The sequence below is a fragment of the Chenopodium quinoa genome, unplaced genomic scaffold (assembly GCF_001683475.1).
Source record: "Chenopodium quinoa cultivar QQ74 unplaced genomic scaffold, ASM168347v1, whole genome shotgun sequence".
Taxonomy (NCBI): domain Eukaryota; kingdom Viridiplantae; phylum Streptophyta; class Magnoliopsida; order Caryophyllales; family Amaranthaceae; genus Chenopodium; species Chenopodium quinoa.
The window spans coordinates 4,570,756-4,587,220 of NW_018742205.1; the positions used below are offsets into that span (position 1 = coordinate 4,570,756).

At 36.0% G+C, this 16,465-nt stretch overlaps 1 protein-coding gene across 2 annotated transcripts; it reads right to left on the minus strand.

Moving 5' to 3' along the window:
* Positions 1-8,907: 8,907 nt before the first annotated feature.
* LOC110729974 (B3 domain-containing protein At2g36080-like) lies at positions 8,908-14,881 on the minus strand. Of its 2 annotated transcripts, none has more exons than XM_021909771.1 (3): positions 13,761-14,881; positions 12,409-12,677; positions 8,908-9,272 (listed from the first exon to the last, which is right to left on the minus strand). In XM_021909771.1, the coding sequence occupies exons 1-3, from the start codon at positions 14,536-14,538 to the stop codon at positions 9,219-9,221; spliced, it is 1,101 nt and encodes a 366-aa protein (XP_021765463.1). In that variant the 5' UTR covers positions 14,539-14,881; the 3' UTR covers positions 8,908-9,218. The 2 variants fall into 2 exon arrangements, with proteins under 2 accessions (XP_021765463.1, XP_021765456.1); XM_021909764.1 differs by having other exon boundaries at positions 12,409-12,683; positions 13,761-14,877.
* Positions 14,882-16,465: the final 1,584 nt, after the last annotated feature.

The following is a 16,465-nucleotide window of genomic DNA, read 5'->3' on the forward strand; positions in this document are numbered from 1 at the left end:
TCACGGAAAATGGGCAAGTTAGAACTCATTTAGGCCATTTCGAGCCGTAAATACTGTAAATGAACCTCAAACTTGTGAAATTGCTTTTTTTAGGTCGTTTCAAGCCATAAATATTCATAAATAAGTATCTTAGGTGTAATATATGAGTTAAATCAAGCATTGAGCTAAAATCACGGAAAATGGGCAAGTTAGAACTCATTTAGGCCATTTCGAGCCGTAAATACTGTAAATGAACCTCAAACTTGTGAAATTGCTTTTTTTAGGTCGTTTCAAGCCATAAATATTCATAAATAAGTATCTTAGGTTTAATATAGGAGTTAAATAAAGCATTGAGCTAAAATCACGGAAAATGGGCAAGTTAGAACTCATTTAGACCATTTCGAGCCGTAAATACTGTAAATGAACCTCAAACTTGTGAAATTTCTTTTTTAGGTCGTTTCAAGCCATAAATATTCATAACTAAGTATCTTAGGTGTAATATAGGAGTTAAATCAAGCATTGAGCTAAAATCACGGAAAATGGGCAAGTTAGAACTCATTTAGGCCATTTCGAGCCGTAAATACTGTAAATGAACCTCAAACTTGTGAAATTGCTTTTTTAGGTCGTTTCAAGCCATAAATATTCATAACTAAGTACCTTAGGTGTAATATAGGAGTTAAATCAAGCATTGAGCTAAAATCACGGAAAATGGGCAAGTTAGAACTCATTTAGGCCATTTCGAGCCGTAAATACTGTAAATGAACCTCACACTTGCAAAATTTCTTTTTTAAGGTTTTTTCAAGCATTACATATTCATCACTAAGTATATTAGGTGCTAGTTAATAAAAAAGAAAAAAAAAACCAAAACGAGTGCAAAAAAAAAAAACCCGAGCGCGAAGGGCAGCAGCTGCAGGCTGCACAGCTGCTGGCAGGCTGCACAGCTGCTGGCAGGCTCCCCAGCACGACTCACCAAAGTACTGGTCGTGGAGTCAGACGGTGCTGTGGAGGACCCTAGAAGCGCAGTGGGGTATACTCCTTCACTCACCCATGTATCCCTCCATTCATCATACGTCATTGCTCCCATATGATGGTGGTATTGCTTTTGCAATGCATTCCTGGAATTCTGCTCCCTCATTTACTACATAAAAAGATATATATGTTAGTTTCATTACAAATAAAAAAGACGATAAATTACAAAACAATTTTCATCAGAGTTCTTTAAACTTACAATTTCTTCTTTTTTACATTTTTGATGAACGAAAGCCTCCCAATCATCCTTCGATATGCTAGGCCATATTTGCCAAGGGAGTTTCTCTTCATCGATGACATCATCATCACTGCCACCTCCTTTCTTGTTCTTTGGTTTCCTCACAAGTTTCTTTGTGATAAACCGACGAACTAAGTTACACTTGAAGCTTCTGAATCTTGTCGCAAGTAAGGATTCAAACACACTTCGCTTGGCGTACTCATTTGGAATGTTAAATAGACTCTGCAAGCACAAATAACAAACATTATTGGTTTGCCCATAACATAACAATAAATTGAAATTGTTTATAAATAATCACATCAAATCAAACTTACCCTGGTATCATTCCAAAACGTGTCAATCAAGCCTGTAGGTACGTCGCTCATACGAAGCGTAATGGGGATTTTGCGCGCACAAATCCCAACTTGACCAGCATACTGACGACGCCATTTACCTGAGGGTTGCCCTACCCTGTCATACTCCAAGACTATAGGACCGACAGGTTTCTTGAAAGCTGTCGTCGGACCCCTCTGCTTTTTCTTCGCTGGTGCCTGCACCCCCGCTCCACTTTGATCCTCACGAAATGGCTCCACAATGGCATTATCGATTGGAGGCGCTTGCTCAGCTGCAATTTCAAAGTCATCTATCATTCTCTCCAATACATCTTGCGCCTGATCTTCTGGCTCACCCAAATCAGTTTCCTTATTCACATCATACGGCTGGTCCCCATCATTAGATGAATCATCTAAGTTAGATTCAACATCCTCAACTCGAACACGGAATCGATCGTCCGCCATTAGATGTTAAAACCTGTCATTACAAACATAACACGTTATTAGCTGCTGAATTGTAAGGTAAACTTATAATCATATATAAATTGCTGAATTATAATACAAATAAACTCTGAAAATGGTGATGCAAGTTACTTTATTCATTTAAAAGAATATAAGAAAAATGGGCAAGTAATTCAACAATTTCATTCATTTTCACCTAAAATGTGATTTTTTTTATTCTTTCTACGCCTGCAATTCAAACTAACAGAAAATATACAGTACCTCAATCTAATATTCCTTCATCGTGGTCGGATCTCATGTAATTGGCTTGGTCGTCTATCTCATTTGGCACAGCAGGTCTAAGAACGGTGAAAGGTGCCGAGTCATCAAAGGCATCATATTCTTCCTCATCCTCGACATCTCCAACGCCAAGGATTCTTCTTTTGCCGGCTAGCACAATAGACCATTTTGAGTCGGCAGGGTCAGATACGTAAAACACCTGCTTTGCTTGAGATGCAAGGATGAATGGTTCCGCACTATCATTCAGGTTGCCAAAATCTACAAGAGTAAAGTCATCAAATTTGACGTTACGCCTGATATTATCAACCCACTTACACCGGAAAAGAGCAATCGTGAAGTCACAATAATCAAGCTCCCATATTTCTTGAATTCGACCGTAGTATGACAACTCTGCATCAACGGGTGATTTATGCTTAGCACTTGCAAACTCCCTTGACGATGCCACAACCGTTACACCACTGTTTTGGGTCGAGGACAATTTCAAATCTTGACGCTCAGTCCAAAATGTGTACCCATTTATGTCATATCCCTCAAATGAGCGAACATCATCCCTAGGACCATAAGCAAGCCACCATACTGTAGCTGTGACACTCTCATCCATTCCACCCATCACTCGATCACGAAACCAACTCACAAACTTCTTATTGTGCAACTGCATCAGTGCCCTTTCACCTTTCGACGGAAACTCATCACGCAAACTAGCCATGTGCTCGTCTAATTATGGGTGAACATCTGCAACATGGTGCAACACATATAGGTGTGCTTGTAAGAACTTCTCTCGATCAGGTGACATTCGTTTCGACCCGATTGTGCCATGACCATCAAGTCTACCTTCATTTCGAGAAGTAGGAATACCAATAGGTTCAGCAACGGCTACGTAGTCGGCCACAAAATTACCAATCTCCTCGACCACGGTCCCTTGAATCATATTCCTTCCGGGTGAGCCCGATTCCTAACTTTATCTTGCAATGTACCCATGTGTCTTTCAAAAGGATAGCACCACCTCAAGAACACTGGACCGCACAACTTAATCTCACGCACCAAATGAAGAATCAAATGCACCATTATGTCGAAAAACGAGGGCGGGAAGTACATCTCAAATTTGCACAAAGTCACAACCACATCCGCCTGTAAAGCATCAAGGGTACAAGGATCAAGCACTTTGCTACATATTGTATTGAAAAACGAACAGAGGCTTGTAATAGCTTCCCTCACGTGCTTTGGCAAAATACCACGTATTGCAATTGGTAGAAAAACTTGCATCAGAACATGACAATCATGGGATTTCATACTTGTCAGCTTCAATTCTCCATTTAAGGATACAAATCTTTTCATGTTAGATGCGTACCCTGATGGAACCTTAATGCCATACAGGCATTCACAAAACCTCCGTTTTTCTACCCTTGACAATGTGTAGCAAGCCGGAGGTAAATAGGCCTTCCCCTCTTTGGCTTTTCCCTCATTTTTCTTCTTCGACGCATCCGCAGCCTTTCCCTTTCCCTTGCTCTTCCCCTTTCCCTTTTTCGAACCCATTTCTTTTTCCTTTTCCTGTTCCTTTCCCTTACTAACCCTTTACTGAACCCACAATTTTGGACGCACCCCCATCTTTTCCAAATCTAAACGTGCACCCTTTCCGTCCTTTGTCTTGTTTTGAATATTCATCAGCGTTCCCACAAGAGCGTCACACACATTCTTCTCTATATGCATTACATCAAGACAGTGCCTAACGTCATGTTCTTTCCAGTACGGGAGCAACCAAAAGATTGATTCTTTTTTAAAGAGAGCAACTGATTCCGCCGCCTTTTCAGATTTCCCAAATACTGTTCGTACACCCTTGACCCGAGCGTAAACCTCCTCACCAGTCAGTGGCCTAGGAGCAGTCCCCTCCTCCACCGTCCCATCGAAAGCCTTTTTCTGCCGACGGTACGGGTGATCGCGCCTGAGCAACCTTCTTGTCCTCAAATACACCTGTTTGAAAGAATGATCAAGGCGTCTGCTTGGCGTATCATCAATACAAATGGGACATGCCTTTTTCCCTTTATTCTTATACCCAGACAAGTTGCCATATGCAGGAAAATCATTAACGGTCCACATAAGAGCTGCACGCAATGTGAACATCTCATTCTTATGAGCATCAAACACGGAATCCCCTTCGTCCCACATCTTTCTCAAATCATCAACCAATGGCGCAAGATACACATCAATGTCGTTTCCAGGTTGCCTTGGCTCCGATATCAAGAGTGAAAGCATTACATATTTCCGTTTCATGCACAACCAAGGAGGCAAATTGTAGATCACTAAAAGTACCGGCCATGTGCTGTGCTGGGTACTAAGAGTGCCAAATGGATTCATCCCGTCCGTGCACAAACCAAGCCTTAAATTTCTGACTTCATCACCAAATTCCCCAAACTTCATATCAAGGTTCTTCCATTGCGGGGAGTCGGCTGGGTGCTTCAGCATTCTGTTTTTCTTTCTTCCCTCTGCATGCCACCTCAAGTTTTTAGCGTCTTTTGGTAAAGAGAACAGACGCTTAAACCTAGGAATTATGGGAAGATACCACAACACCTTAGCAGGAGGTCCCTTCGTACCAGCATTGCAACTCTTGCGCTTGTAGCGCGACTTCTTGCATCTTGGACATTCCTCCAATTTTTCATATTCATTTCGGTAAAGAATACAATCATTAGGACATGCATGTATCTTCTTATACTCCAAACCAAATGGACACATGAGCTTCTTAGCGTAATAGTAAGACTTAGGAATTTCATTCCCATCTGGCAACATCTCACTTAACACGCTCAACAAGGAAGTAAAACTACTGTCCGTCCACCCATGCTTCGACTTAATGTTAAAAAGAGTTAGCACGGCTGATAGTTTGGAGTATTTTTTACACCCAGGATACAAAGGCTTTTTAGAAGCCTCCGATAATGACTCAAACACGTCACCTTCAAAACCACGCATCATCTCATCCACACCTTCATCCTCAACCTCATCCACATGATCATCCTCAAATCCCTCCTCAGCACCATCATCATCAATATGTTCATCATTCTTGTATTCCTCGTCCACACGGATATCATTGCTTCTATCATCATGCACATCATACCCAATAACATCCCCACTGTACTCTCCTTCTTCACCATGCCAAATCCACACATGATATTTAACCCTAAACCCACGACAAACTACATGATCTCTAATGATATCAACACTATTGACCACCTTCACATTATTACAATCAACACAAGGACAATAGAGGCACTCGAAACCCATTCTGCGCTGATAAGATGAAGCCGTCTCGCAGAACTCTTGAACCCCATTAAAGAATTCCAATGTATCACGTCTACCATACATCCATCCACGATCCCTCTCCATTAAGTAAATTGTCTCTAAACATGGCAACATATTACAAATAATGTATAATTGCTACATCTATTATATATACAAATCAAATTCAAACACACAACATGCATATAACATTCATATACATACACAAATGAATATATGCTTCCAAAGGGTCCTTATCACTCCAACCTAACCCATCCTTGAACGTTTACTCTCACTAGTGAATGTATGTCAACTTTCCAATTTTAAGGAAAATTCGGCAGCATTTCCCCCCAATTCTCCAAGTACACGACGTAGGTAATTACTTACCCACATATGTACCAAGAGAACATGGTGATCGAGGAAATGGTAAGCCAAGATGTTCCTTAAAATCGAAAAAAAGGACATACATTCACCACCTAAGTGAGAGTAAACGTTCAAGAACAGTCCCAACCGGGGACTATTCAAGACTTTCTCCTAATGAGAAAGCCTTGAACGGATATCTAGGCACATGATGATGCAAACATTTTATATATTTATTGTTGTATTTAGTTAGTCATTATATAATACACAAATCTAATAGCTAGCATGAAAAAACGTTTATTAAAACAATAATAGAGAGAAAGAAATATTTATAGCTTAGAGAAGTTTATAATTCATACCAACACAATGGATGTATTCTTTCTAACTTCCCACTTGAGCTAAATTAATGTGTAGTCTTCAAACTTAACTAGCTTCAACTTCAATTCACATATGAACCTATAAAAACGCAAAAAGAAAAAACAAAACAAAAAACAAATTAAAAGTTAGTAAGTACGTATGAGATATGGATAATAAATACAAATAGGGACATTAGTACATACTTGCATCACTAAAGCATCCATGGAGTGTCAAGTTGCCACAAACGACAAAAACTATTAAATAATGACCCGATACATTACAATTAGACAAACTATTAAAAGCAACAATATTACTCGTATTAACACAAGTCTCACATTTACCACTGAACTAACCACTTGCAAGAACACACTACACCACAACCATACACCAGTCCATCTCATCCCCAGCCTGCCCTGGCCCCCTTGGCCCCTCCCTGCTCTCCTACAATGAACTAGACCCAGCTTGCCCATCGATCCCATGATATTGATGGCAATGCCATTATCTACCAGCTTTATAAAACAATCAAAGGGGCACTCAAGATTTACCGATAGCCACATCTCCCTACTGAATTAGACTCTACCACTCTTCCATATTTTATCACCCAAAGTTTAAAACAACAATGAGGAACCGATTTTGCTTATCTTAATCATCACAAAAGCCTAGGCAAGAGACAAGTTCACCCCAATCACCAATATTACTAGCACTAAACAAATCTGTACACAAGCCTATGTATAAACTATCACCAATACAAAACAATTAAATTGTATGTCATGAATAATGGGTTTCGAACAACTACTTGAAAGGGCGCCATACACCTAATTGCTACATTGTAAAACCTAATTACTACATTGTAAAGCAAATCCACCAAAAAGTCGAAGGAATTCATCAATGGAGGGATATAAGTTAAACCTAATTGCTACTTACCTTAGGTTGAAGACAATGGAGGGAGTTATTGACGGAGTACGACGCGAATACGGTCTTCAATGGAGGTGAGAAAGCTCGCAACACTTAGCTTCAATGGAGGAACGACGAAGAGGGGAGCTGAGTTGAATGAAGCAGCGTGCTAAGGAGAAGAGAGGAGGGGAAATTGTCTCCAATGGAGGCCACTTCAATGGAGGAACAAAGAGGGGACAGAGTTGAATGAAGAAGGAAGAGGGAAAACGCAGTACAATTGAATGAATGAATGAATGAAGACGTTGATGAACAGTGAGAGTAGGGAACAAAACCCGCAATTTTTTTTTAAAATTTGGCAACGGTTAACCGTTGCCAAACCTTTACCTTTTTTTTTTTTTTAAAAAAAAAAAAACGCAATTGGCAACGGTTAACCATTGCTAATGTTAATCAATTTTTTTTTAAAAAAAAAAAAATTGGCAACGGTTAACCGTTGCCAACTCTGATATTTAAATTGGCGCTCAATTAACTTGGCAACGGTTTTCATGAACCGTTGCCATAGGGGGGTTGCCTATTTCTTTTTTTCTACTAGTGAATGATACAATGAATTAATTTCTTTTTTATCATAGTCTATTTCAAAAATATATTGATAATCATAAGTCAATTCACAAGAGTTCAAAGGAAGGAAAAAAAAAAAAGGCAATACACAATAATTTAGTACTTTTTGGGTGGTTAAAATGACATGCATAAGAATTGAATCAGAGTTTAAGATAAGTTTCTAAGTGATAGAATGGCTTTTAAGGTAAGTTTCTAACTTTTCTTGTTTACGCAACATAGCCAAATGATTGATAGAACTCGCCAATTATCTGTAAAAGATAGCTTTTGGATTTAGAAGTATTTGGTTGAAAAGTACAATGCCCCACAGATTAAGAAATTGAGAAGTTTATAATATCATTAATCATGTTTTAGTTTTACCTTTGAAAATTTATGAATTATTAAAAATTATTTAAAACATAAAAATAAGATCGGACAATCAAACTCAAATTAAAAGGTTTTATCATGATAATTCAAGTTTAGATATATCTCAATACATATCCCATTAAAGTCCGATTAATTGAAGATAGTAACAATTTAAATAAGCTAAATAATCCCGATCTGATCACAAATTACCCAAACATCAACATAAATATATACAAAAGTTACTTCTCCTGCAAAAGTCATTTGTTAAGGATTCTCAAATCTTACAAATTACAAATAACTTCCAAAAATATCAATAAATCAACAAAAATTAATAAAAACATTGGAATTATAAAAACAAGAACAAAGTTAATCTACAAGATTACATCTCTTCTTAGTTCTCACTAACTAGATAAGGTTAGAAACTAAATAAAGTGGGCCTTGTAACAATTTTTTTTTTTGGGCCTAAAATATACTTTGTTTTTTCATCTCCTAAAAAAAAAAAAAAAAAAAAATTGGAAAGCATGGAATATGTAAATATCTGACGTTCTCTCTCATCAGCCATATAGATTCTTTGGAAGGTATTGACCCAAAATGCCACGTGTTGGAAATGGGCAAATCGTACTTAAAAAAGCCCAAATACCCAAAAACACAAAAGTAGGGCCCACATTGGGTTGCCATACCTCATAACCTGTGCTGTCTATTTCTCCTCCATTCCTTTGCCTTTGGGACTCTCTTTTTCGGACTTAAATCATGAGCACTACTACCAGTTGTACATGATTTATTTTTTTTTTGGCAAATATAAAAAAATTATACTGTATGAGAGAATAATGCCTGAAATTATGGGATTTTCTATCCCCTCATTTAGTTTCATCATACAGTATTTAAACATGTCATCACCCTTTCTCAGTTTTGGGGTGCTAATCAAAATTTCGGGATTAAATTTTGTTTACATCAGTGCTGTAAGGCTCTCTTTACACCAAAAAAAATTATCATCCTGATTTTTTTGGGTTTAATATAATGTTGGTGTAGTAAGTTTGACCTCTAGCAAGTTGGGGGGTTGGATAGAGGGCACGTCACATCTTGTGATCTTATCTTAGCCGATTATTACTCATTTGGTTGACATCTTGAGGGAAATTCATGTCCTGTTACAGCCCACATGGTGCAATAATTATTAGTGCCAAAAAATAGTAAAAAATAAATACATATAGCAATTAAAAAATTTCACATCATATAGTATATTTGTAGAAATTTTAATAAAGTACAAACAGGGAAAAACAGAGTGAAGCATAACATTTTGTCTATTCCAAAAGTTATGGCAAATCCAATCAAATATCATTTCAAAGTGTTAAAATATATACTCCCACTTGTATGCATGTATGAATATTCACCACTCCTAATTTTCAACCCTATATATATTTAAACAAGTCATGCATGTGCCAAACATTTCTCATAGGTCCACAAAGAAATTATAGGTACCTCATCTTGGTGCAATTCGAAATTTCAACTATCATTTAGGTCGTCCATTCTAAATATTAGGCCACTTTCTATTAATAAGCCGAATGGCCCAAATCGATTTTGATCATATCATTTCGTTAGACTAGTACACCGGGGTACGATGAAGTTAAACCTTCAAAACTAAGATCCATGGTGGAGTACTATATTCCGAAAAGGACTAGGTTTTATCATGACCAACAACAAGGTTTTCACAAAGGTTAACAAAGTTTCGAAGTTCAAGCAAGAAATTTATTTGGCAAAGGAGTGGAAAATTCAAAGAATAAGCTAGAGAGAAAGATGTTGGGGCAATTTGGTGTTATATTAAGGTGTTAAAGTGACGTATCAACGAAAACAATCCCATAGATAATTACAGATGAGGTATGGAACATGCATAACCTACACAAATGTAGTTAGTGGACCACCTAGGACCAAGATGCAATACACACTAAAGTTGAAAACAATAATAATGATAATAATTTCAAATACTTCCTCCATTTCTTAATACACGTAACAAATTGACTTTTAATGAGAGTATTAATAAAGTCAACTTGTTGCATGTAAAGTCAATTTGCTGCGTGTATCAAGAAACGGAGGCAGTATTTTACAAGTAGGAGGTCGAATTAAATGAAATAATATTATCATTAATTGTGTAATAAACCAATCCCACTACATAAACTAGGGGCCATCTATGTATAAGGTTCGTGGTCCATGGCTAAGCTGTACAAAAGAGGCACATGATTATGTAACCCCGCCATTGGTACGCGTGAATTTATAATGTCAACACTATCACACCCCCCATTTTACTTAGAAAATCACATGCTTACAAAACTAATCCCCCTCACCTCCCTTACAACAAAACAAATGTTTTTAATTTGATTTGTTTTCCCTCTACCAAGGGAAATTTGGCCCATCATCTATAACAACTAACAACTTGGATGCAAAAAAAAAAAATTATCACCTGAGATGCCATGCCAATGCAACCTTACAAGAACCCTATACAAGTCATGGTTACATGTCTTTTTACTACACCTCGTTAATCTCTCAAAATTCTAATCGTGTTCTAATACCATGAAGTATGAGTACTTGGCGAGGGTCAAGGTCAGAGAAAGATAAGAAGTTTATTATTAGATCCCTCTTTAAATACAACTCTTATGTTTACAAGGATAAAGATTGAGCGTTCAATTCACACTGATTGCCCTAAAAATCTGAAATGGATCCCGAAAGATCCAACCCACCTCTTAATGTTATAATAGTACACTCTTAGATAGCCAACAAAAAAGAGGGTAGGAAAATGCAAAAAAAAAAAAAAGCCAAGAAATGGAAAACATTAATTTCCTATCCCAAAAACTCACTACACTCACTCCCATCCAATCTTAATCCTGTAATCTGAGGATGGACCCTGTAAAATGAGAGGCAAAGCCCCACAACCCTGACCATTCCACCATCTCACCCTTTGAAAATGACACCCCTCGATTCTTCCTTCATGTAGGAAACTCATACACGGCAGATATAATTGACACTTTCAAGTCCGACCAATGACTCATTATATACCACCTTTCATACAAAAAACAAAATGTAAAATTATATTATATTTACTCCCTTGGACCACCCACACAAATCTCCTTATTCTGTCAAAAATATATAAAATGTTGATATTTTGAAAGCATACATTCAATAAGCAGTACTATTCGTGTTAATAGAATAATACAATCAAAATAAATATAGATTATACGAAAATTTAATACTATAAAGTTTTTAAGTAACGGAAGGAGTATTTAATTTCGAGCGTGTATAGTAATAGCAAGATTAGTAGTTGTATTCAAAGTTGAAAACCCTTGAAAACATTTGTGGCAAAATTCTTCTCGTTCAAAGTGATAGCTCACCGTCCTTGACCCCTCCTTCCTTTCCCTTTTTCTTTTCCTACCTCTAATATTATTCTATTTATATTTATTTTCGCTTTCTCTCTCTAGAAAATACATATATTTGGTCCGCAAAGCAAGACAGTGACAAATCCTCGTGCTAATCATACTAGTCCTAATCTTCAATCACGTATTCACGTTCTACCTTTGTTATTTGCAAAAATCTTTGCATGTAAGTCCATCCTTTTCATTTTGGGACCCCTTAAAACTCACACTACTATACTATTTTACTACTCTAATCAATTAGTATCTTAACCATTTGTTTAATCAAATCATAACCACCTCGATACGTATTAATTAGATCTCCTTAATCTTCCGTTAACACGAGGTACATACACGTATACGTATCGTAAAAGGATACTTACAAACACCCTTGCCCGCCCAGCATGTGGGATTAGATTTGGCTACGTACGTACACCTAACAGCTCATGATTAAATAACTAATAAGAGTAGTAATTCCCTTTTTCTTATTATCTGTCGACTTAAACAAGAGAATATTGTATTAGCACGGAATATTTATTCCTCAGTCCAGAAAGGATATATTATTAAAACTATACTTGACTAGAGTCTGAACATTGATTATATAATATTTAATGATTTCGCGATATTCAAGAGATTACGTAGACAGGTAGACAGATATAATGAAGACAGCAATACAACATTAGTCTACGAATAAAGTCAATAAATACATCCCCTAATGCACAGTATTAGTATTAGCAGTATTAGATTCTACATTATAGTAATACCATCTGGATTTTGTCTCATTAGTGGAAGCAAATAAATAGGGATTTGGGTGGGAAGATTCCAGGTTAATCAACATTATTTAAATTGACAGATTAATTAATTAAATTAGAAAGCAACGTACCATGTGAGAAGGATAATGTTGATTAGGTTGATAACCCATGTAGTCAAAGTAATTGTAGGTGGTAGGACCCGTCGCGTCATAACCTGAACTGAAACCGGAACCTGGGTGAAGTTGAGCTTGACCTTGGCTAGATAAAGATGAGCCATCAGAAGTTTGAGGCTCTTCATCTTCTTCTAAATCATCATTAATTTGGCATTCCAAATTAACCCCAAATAATCTCACCCTTTTTGAATTACCACCGCCTGATTTTCTTCCCTTTTGCCTAACTTCTGTCCCTACAAAATCATCATCATTATCATTATTATTTATACTATAATTATATTTAATTAATGGCTTTAACTAACTTTTTGAAACTTAAACAAAATCATATTATTATTACTCCGTATTATATTCGTGTAACTGAATTTCTTTCATTAATTAATGTTATCCCACGTGCCTGTTTAATTAGTCCTTTTTTTCCCCTGATATAAATATGTAGGTGTGTAGTACTTTAATAATTATACGTCACCATCTAACTATACAGGTCTCATAGTATCATATAATTAATCATTAAGATTAAGAGTATCATTTAGAATGATTATAATCTAGATTATTATACTTGTCAAACGAATTAGTTAGGCTGATTTCACTGATTGAGTTTAGTCAAAAACAACTTTTCAGATATTTTTAACAAATAAAAATGTATAACTAATTTATTTATCAGATCAGATTATTTTTGCCTGACTTTCAACATAACAAGTCAGAAAAATGTCAAGTATTTGTACTCTTCGACAGTACAACCACAGCAAAGTGGTTTACTCTTTCTCATTTACTCCGTATCTAGTTTTTACTCCCGATTTCGTGCCAAATGATCCAAAATGAACAAATAGTTTAAATAAAACTCGGAAATAACTCGTTAAAAAAACGTGGAATGAACCACATTCCTCCTAAGTAATTGGATGGTGTCAGTCACGCACCCCAATGAGCGTAATCATACATCTTCTTCTCATTTACCCCGTATTATTTTACTATATTTAATTAATATTCAGAAAATATTTGGATATATCGGATTTTTCGGGAAATAAACATAAAAGGGAAGAAATCATGATTTTATTTTATTTTAAAAAAATAAATGGAAACACATGAAACAAAAATAAGGGAGCAAAGAAACAAAGAAGGCGAAACATCCAACTTGATGATGAGTTGACGATTACGTGACGATATTTTTCTTTTTCAATTTTAAACCTATAAATAAAAATTGAGATTTTTTTTTTTTTTTACTCCGAACATTTTAATTTTTATTAGGGGTGAATATTTTGTTAAGAACGAAAAAGGTACACGATTCTAAAGGTCCCTTAGAGTGTATAGTTTACCTGCATGAAGAGAGTCAGGGCGGTAAGACGGAAATGAAGCAATCTGGTGTTGTTGAGTCGCACCATTATTATAACCCTGCGACGGCGCAACGCTATAGTTACTCTGATGATTGTTGTATCGGATTTGATTATTATTTGGAGCAGGAGGGTGATGATTATGATGGTGATGAGGCGACGGAGCGGAACCGCGCCGTCGCCAACCGATAAAAAAGCGGTCGGATTCAAACCGATGACGCTGAAACAAAACGACGTCGCCGGCGTCAAGTTTCTTCTCTTTAACGTAACGACTCCAACCTTTAGTCAACACATAGCTTTGACTACTATTCCAGTAAGAGTACCGAAACTTCCAGCACTTTCCAGACTCATCTTCGAACCCTAGTAAAACTCCACCACCACCTGCGACGGCGCCGGTGATTTTATCTCCGGAGGAATCTGCGACGGCTGTAGCGTTGGCGAGGGGGAAGTATTTTTCAGCGTGCTGTTTGGGGATAACGAGACGGTTTAATTTACCGACGTCGGAAGGGGTTAAGGGTTTTTCGAACATGTATTCTTGGTCGGCGGAGGAAGGGGAGGAGGAGGTTGTTTCGGATCGGTCAATGTTGGCGGTAGCGGTGGAGGTACTGTTGTTGTCGGAATCGACATCATCGAGTTTTGAGGACAGAGGAAGGGAGGAATGGTAGAAGAAGGGGAGGGGTTTTTGGTGGTGGTGGTGGTCCATTGTAGTTGGGGTGTACCAGAGTGTATCGGATGAAGGGAGGTTTAAGGAGAAATGGCTCATTTGGAATTTGAGAGAGAAAATAAATGTTTTAGGAGTTGAAAATGAATTGAGTGTTTTTTGTGGGATGAGAAGGGGAGAATATATGAAGGGGCGAGGAGAGAGAAAGTGAGAGCGATCAGATTTTCATTTTGAGAGGAAATGGGTGAGAATAAAAGTTATTTGAAGAGAGAGAGAAGGGGTAAGAAAGAGAAACAATTTAAGGTTTTGGTGTAATCATCTCAAATCTTCTCCCTTTCCTTTTTTTTTTTAAGGTGTTTTATTGGGACTTTTTACGCTATTTATTTTATCAATGTTTGTAAATTATACATGACAAAAAAAATACTCCGTATAATCTTTTTGGTACTTATTGAAAATGTTTCAATAAATAGATTATTAATATTTAATTGTTGTAATTTATTCTTATTGGTAATTAAAGATATTATAGGCCAAAGTTCTACATCGGCATGTGTGTCAAACTCCAATGGAACACTAAAAAAAAGTGGAGGGAGTATTTTTTATTAGGAAGAATTGATCGACCTGATCTGTCATGATTTTATTTACTTACTAGCCTCAGTTTTTTTAATTTGGGGGTGTTATAGGATCTTTAGTAGGTTTGTAGGAAGGTTGGAGTAATGCAAAATGATAAGGTTGGTTAGAGTCGAATATGTACATATAAGAGTTAACGTAAGATATGATTAATTTGTTATATAAGCGTACAATCAAAATCGATGGAGATGATTTGTGATTCGTGGAGAATCCTCATTGATACAAAATATTACTCTAATATGTTACATGTTTTTAAATGTATCATTTTAGATCAGATTATATTATGAATAGATAGGAGATTCGAGGTTTTGGAATAATCATCTCAAATCTCCCTTTTCTTTATTTATTTATCTTTAATTAGGATCGTGTGGATAACTTATGTAAATATGAAATGATAAAGGTAGACAGTTGAGCTTGGTACTCTAACTAACAATGTAGATGGTATGAGTTTGATTGACAGTAGTTCGTGTCGACATGTGAACATCATTACTAATACGGAGAATAAAACAATATCAAATTTACTAATATATAATCATAATTTTAAGCTAATAATTTACGAAAGATAAGTTTAATTGCATAAATTAATTGATTGATGAAAATTACATAATTGTGTTTTAATTGATCGATTTCATAGACATAAAATAAATAATGTACTACTTATTTATTTCGGACTTAATTCAAGTAGATTTTTATTTTATGTAATTCTTTGTTGATTGATTAATTTTTCCATGTTCTTCGCTGACTGATTAAATTTTTTTTTTTTTTCGTTGATTGATTGATTTTTTTTTTTTCAATTTCAAAAGAATCTGAAGAGGGGTGTTGTGGTCTTTTTTAGTGCACACCACAATCTCCCCTCTTTACTTATATAATAGAGATATAAATTACAACATAGTCATGTTGAGTATCATTTCGTCTCAATAATTATTTTATCAATTATAAACTGTTATATTTTTTAATTAATATAAAGTTAAAGATATTTGTGGTCAAAGCTATGCATCTTTTACAAATTTGCATAGTCAAAATTGGAAGAACAAATAAGATCGAGGGGGTAGTATCAATGAAAATATTCCAGCCTTAGGCTCTATATTTATTACACCTTATTTTTGCTTATTATTTTTTTTTTATCTGAGTTTATTTTTTCTTATAATTTGATTTGATCTAATTTTTTTCGTATCTAATCTAATTGACTTGACTAAACTTTGATCTTATATGTACGCTAATCTATAACAAAAATAAAATATATTATAACATATGGGGTCTTATTAGATTTATTTTAACGTATAATTTCAAATATATCATTTTTTCATTACGAAATTAAAGATATTTAACGATAAATCATTGCACATATACGATAAAGAATGATCTTAACTTTTTTATTTTTTTTCTTTCTTTCTTTCTTCTG